Consider the following 5,745-nt stretch of genomic DNA (forward strand, 5'->3'; position numbering starts at 1 on the left):
GGCTGATGGGGCAGGGCTGAGTGACCTTAAAACTATGTCAGAGAATGTGGAGAGAGGGATGGAGAGCGAGGAGGGGTCACAGAGGGTGTGGAGCATGCCCGAATTCAGCTACAAAGAAGACAGCAGCAGCAAGGTTGCCTAATGTGGGACATTGGTGGAATGTTTCAGTGGGACATATGCTGATCTCCCTAGGACTTTGCTGCTGTATGCCCACTTTCCACCAGGTGAGGGAGGACGAATGCCATCCTTCCCTGTAGGAAACAACTCAGCATTTGTCCCATTTATCTTTTCATCTGCAAGGGTAATGCCAGGTGTTTTTCTGTAACAGCTTTTCAACATTCATTTTACTTGAAAGGATTTTCCTTTCAATGATATAATCACCTTTTGTAGAGATTTGACATCTAAGCTTAGAGGGCTATTTATTGTAGCCCAGCAGATATTTTTGTAATTTAAAGGCTTTATTGTTGCAAGAGAAAATTGTGTAACATCAGACAATGAAATGGTCCTGAGGTGAATGAACATTTGACCAAAGGTTTTCCATGAGATTTCTACTGTATACAGATATTACTTATCGTCTCTTAGTTAAACCAAGTTATCAGTAATAAATCTTCACATTAACGTCGTGCTCTCAACAGGCTGCACCACACAAGGACTGCACAGTAATTCATCATCGAAGTTCAGCTAACATAAGCTTTAACTATGTGTTCTCCAATTGCAAGAGGCAAAAAGAAAAATGATATTTTTGAGAGAAACATTTCAAAGTAAAATATTTCCATCTTTTTATTAGTTTCATTTCTGCCTGTACAGGATGCACTGGGTTTACTCCATCAGTCATATAAAGATTTCAACTGACATACAAGGGGACTAATATTTCAAGTTAAAACAACATTTCTAACAGAGAAAACAGAATTTGGATAATGAATGTTCTACTACCATACAGTAATCAAACAACGCCATCTATTTTCATATCATTTAAAGCAAATTGTACACAATAACTATAATATCAGTACACACTAACACTGTGGTTCCCACAGATACATTTTACTGTAGAAACATAACTTTCAGTTGACATGAATGAGTGATGCCACCAGCAGGGAAGAATAAGTCTAACCTTACTGAACTGCTGCTGGTCGAGGTGCACTGTGGGTGATGTAGGGATCAAGTTTTGACAGTTTGGATCAATTTTAAAAGGTGTCCATTATGAACCTGACAATGTATAGGAGTGCAATAATTAACAGGTGGAGTACTCTTAAATGGTGACAATATGTTCAAACCACAAGCAACGCTGACAAAGCGTTTGCTACATTTCACCCTGTATTGATGCTCTGCCTGATGTAGTGTGATGATAGTTTTCATCTTTATGTGATGTAGTTGGCCACAGGAAATTTCAAATCATACTGCTCATCATTAACACATCTTTTATCACAGAAATGATCAGAATAAGCTATGGGACTAATTTGGCCACCTGAACCATAGTCCAGTAAAAATGTAGCTAGTGGTCTGAACGCATCTCACTTTGCTGCAAGAGATACAGTTCCTTCACTCCATCCAGATTGGTGCTGCCATTGTGTGTCAATACAAGTCGTATTAATCATCTGTTTATCACAGCTCTTCATTTTAGTTCTCCCGCAAAGCTGAGCTGCTGCTTCCTGAGTTCTGCTGACGTCCAATCCTGAGCACCTCTACTGGCGTTTACAGTGGCATCACAGGGTGGAGTTCAAGAAGTCAAGAAGTTCTGCTCGGTTTTTATCCCGCTGTAACAAAAAAAAAAGGCAGTTTTGAGCCAAGGACACTAAGAAGGTATTCAAGAACATAAAGCTACATCTGGTCAGTTGACAGAAATAAGGAGATTACCTGTTTGTCTTTTTTTGACTTCTTTACTTTCATCTTTATCTTCTTTCCTGATATCATGCTGTACTTGCCTTTTTTCCTGTCCTTCAAATACTGAAAGAAAAACAAGCAAGTTGAAAGGGGCTATTCTTAAAAAACGTAAAATGAAGTTGACCAGCACAATGACCTTGTTTAACAAATGTATATTCCAAGGAACAATATTGTAGTCTGTAGCAAAAAGATTCAGAGGATCTAGAAGTTTTTACATTATTGTGTACCACATGAATTTAATATGCATATCATATTAGCAGGTTTGGGACAACAAAGCCTTCAAGAAATGTTCAAAATGATTAACACCATTTATTACAGTGAAATGAAATGGCTTTGAAAATTTAAAAAAAGGTGAGTTTTGGAGCATGTTTGGGCAACATTGTTGGAGTTGACTTGATTTTAGAGTTCAAAAATGACCAGGGAATCTATGGCAATATGGCTACAGAAGCTTTGAGGCAAACTTGGCACCTTGTTAATGCCCACTTTAACTGAGTGTTAAAGGAGCAACATATTTATCAGAATAGTAAATATGTTTAGGTCTTTCGCAGTGCAGTGTTGCCAGTCATGTTGATGACAATGTTGTTGGAATCACTAATGAATAAATGTTTATAAGATATAATGTTTTTATATGCTGCTGAGTGAATGATAAGTCTATTTTTGGGATCTAAACTTATGGTCACTCAAGAAAAAAAAAATTTTTTTCTAACGTGACTTTAAAGGGCAGTTACCTTGGAGATCTGTACAGGTCCCGAGTTTTCTTCTCCTCCTTTTGTTTTCTTGTCCTTTTTATGTTTATGGCGCTTCTCCTTTTTCCCTTTCTGCTCCACGGTAAAAAAAAACAACAACAAAAACAAACTAACAAAAAAACCAACAACTTCATTTTCAGTGAGTGACAATCACTTTTAATTTTAAGTACATTAAATATAGTGCACAATATTACTTTTTTGTGTTGTTTCTCCTTTTTCCTTTTCTTAGACTGCTTTCTGGATGTACTGCGAGAGTCTAAAAACCAAACACACTGAATCACTTTATGAATATTATTATGGCTATGATAAAAAAAACTGACACAAAGAAAAATCATAACATCTGACATAAGCACTGTTCAGCTCTAAAAAAAAAAAAAAAAAAAAAAAAAAAAAAAAAAAAAAAAAAAAAAAAAAAAATCACTTACTGCTACTGCTAGTGCTAGATGCACTCTGACTTCGGCTGGATGAGCGTGATGAACCTGAGGAAGAAGAGGACGATGAGGATGAAGATGATGAGGATGATGTCGAGGAATATCTACTACGGCTGCATTTCCGCTTCCTTTTTTCTCGTCCTTAAAAAACAGAAGACACGTATACAAAGTTATCTTTGTCTTTATCATCATCCCCTCATTTCCATGAGCTTAAGACAAAGTTAGTATCAAAATTAAGCAACCACTTCAATTTGCGTCATCTACACCAGTACACCACACTAGTCAAATGTGACTGTAACTTTCATGTTTATATTTCAGATTGTCTTGCCTCTGCTTCTTGATCTTCTCCTTTCATCGGTCCTGGAGCTAGAGCTGGACACTCTGCACTCCGCCGACTACAGAGAGAAGTGTTTAAGTGACATACGATGTATTTTTGTGTGACACGACACAGTTTTTCATTGAAACATTGCACTTTATCAGCCAACACCTTCCAGAACAAACAACATTCACAGGTGGAAGAAGTATTCAGATCTTTTATTTAAATAGAAGTACCAATACCATGGTGCAGAAATACTATTTTACCATTAAAAGTCCCGCACTGACAACATGACTGATATAAAAGTACAAAAGTGTTATCAGCAAAATAAACTACACAAAGTAAGAATGCAGAATGACTCATTTTTCAAATAATGTTTTGGTTATAATGGGTCCCTTATGCTGGTAAAAGTTTAAATTACTTTACATAATGCTGAGTAGCATATGAATTTCTCTCTGGGGAAATTCTTTTCTTAACCAATAATAATAATATGGCATAATTTTGTTGGTTATATTTTGTAATTAAAAATCTGCGGTGTAGTTGTGTAAAAAGTAACATATTTTTCTCCGAAATGTAGTGGAATAACAATAATAAAAGGGAAAAGTAGAAGTACGTCAAAGATGTACTTAAGTACAGTACTTGAATAAATGTATTTAATCATTTCCCATCACTGACAACGTATATTCTATGTCTGTGCATCCTGGAAGAAGGATCCCTCCTTGGTTGCCCTTTGTGAAGTTCTTCCACCTTTTTCCAGAGAACGGTTAAAGGTGTTCTGTGTGGCATTTTTCCCCTGTACGACTCGAAGGTGCAAAGACAGAAGGCTTCATATGCTATACAGATTGTAAAACCGCTTGCGGCAAATGTGTGATTTGACTGACTTGAATAAATCCAAAAAACGTCCCCTCTAAACGTCTAAAACAGGTAACACAAAGCCTACAAACCTTGTTGTTTACAGACTTTCTCTTGTTGTTAGCCTTAACAAAGCTACATTTCCTAAGCTAGCTAAAGCTAAAATGAGCTTTAAGCTTTAATAAATGAACTAACTAATGCTTGTGAAAAATGTTATATACTCACCATGGCGACAGCAGATTACAATTAATATATCAGTTAGCTATATATTGATACTACAACTGCTGAAAACAGAAATTATATGTTTATTTTCAGTTAGCTCTCTTTAATTAGCATCAGCTGGCACTATTAGTAGACATTTTGTATCCCATGATGCACCGCAGCCAACAACGTTCAAAACAGTGGGCGGAAACCACAGATGAACCACAGATCTGTAGCACAGCGCTCGCATCAGTACCTGACAAAATAACATTTTGGTGTGTTAAATGCTGTTGGTTGCACCATTTTAATCAGGTAAGCTAACGTTATGCTTTAATAGTACTATTCTAAACGTTTATTCTTTAGCTGTTTGCGAATAAACACAAACCACATGGGAAGTGCAACACCTGTCAGGTTACTCACTGTCAAGTAGTGATGGCCGATGAGGCTTTGTTGAAGCTTCGACACAGTGTTCACACAAATGGTTCAGTACTCGAGGTCTCAATGACACAGTGCTCGAGTAGGACATTTAGTGGCCAAGAAATTGAAGTAGAGTCAAGACGTGTCGCTTATTGGTTCATGGATTGTTTGGGATTTGATTCGCCATGCACACTCCTGTTCGACTACACTACATGGTTGTATGATTTCAAGCTGACACAATAAAATATAAAATAAACATGGACACATGTAGAAGACCATGTTTCTTATGTGGCACGTCTGAGTGTAACCCAAGATACTCCTCACTTATATTTTGTGTTATGAAAACATTTTAAATGGTGCTACTACATTCATGAGATGTGGACTACAAATTCAGACAGATGTCATTTTCACATGGGACTGGTGCAAATACAGAATACAGTATGGACTTCAGCAAAGTTTGTTTTGGGGTTCATTGGTAAAGAGGTTCATGGGTATGTGGGTAAAGAGTGTGCTTGAAGAATAGGGCAGTGGGTGTGCTTGTGTAATTGTTTATGAGTTTTTATTGAGAAATAACAGTATATCCACAGTTTTCAGACACAAGCGGTTTCTCCTTTTACAGACTATTTCCCCAGCCTTGGAAAAAACCCGTTCAGTACATTCATAGATTGCACACGTTTCCGTCACGCAGAGACCAAAATGGCATGTCCATTTATAGAGGATCCTATAGATGAGGACGCTGTATTAATTCGCAGGGAATTGAATTTACGTCGGGAGAGGATATTGAGGCCACGAGTTGATTTTTTTGTCATATCCCCATGTATTTTTATTTGAGCGGTACCGTTTGTCTAGAGAGTCCATAACATATATCAATAATCTTATCCACCCATACATCAGACACATC

General features: G+C 37.1%; 1 protein-coding gene across 1 annotated transcript; it reads right to left on the bottom strand.

Moving 5' to 3' along the window:
- Positions 1-611: 611 nt before the first annotated feature.
- On the bottom strand, positions 612-4,735 carry LOC109952568 (pinin). Its single transcript, XM_020587720.1, has 7 exons — positions 4,452-4,735; positions 3,387-3,453; positions 3,053-3,199; positions 2,822-2,883; positions 2,610-2,699; positions 1,855-1,944; positions 612-1,754 (listed from the first exon to the last, which is right to left on the bottom strand). Exons 1-7 carry the CDS (start codon positions 4,452-4,454, stop codon positions 1,704-1,706), a joined length of 510 nt encoding a protein of 169 aa, XP_020443376.1. The 5' UTR covers positions 4,455-4,735; the 3' UTR covers positions 612-1,703.
- Positions 4,736-5,745: the final 1,010 nt, after the last annotated feature.

The sequence above is a fragment of the Monopterus albus genome, unplaced genomic scaffold (genome assembly GCF_001952655.1).
Source record: "Monopterus albus unplaced genomic scaffold, M_albus_1.0 scaffold9.1, whole genome shotgun sequence".
NCBI lineage: Eukaryota > Metazoa > Chordata > Actinopteri > Synbranchiformes > Synbranchidae > Monopterus > Monopterus albus.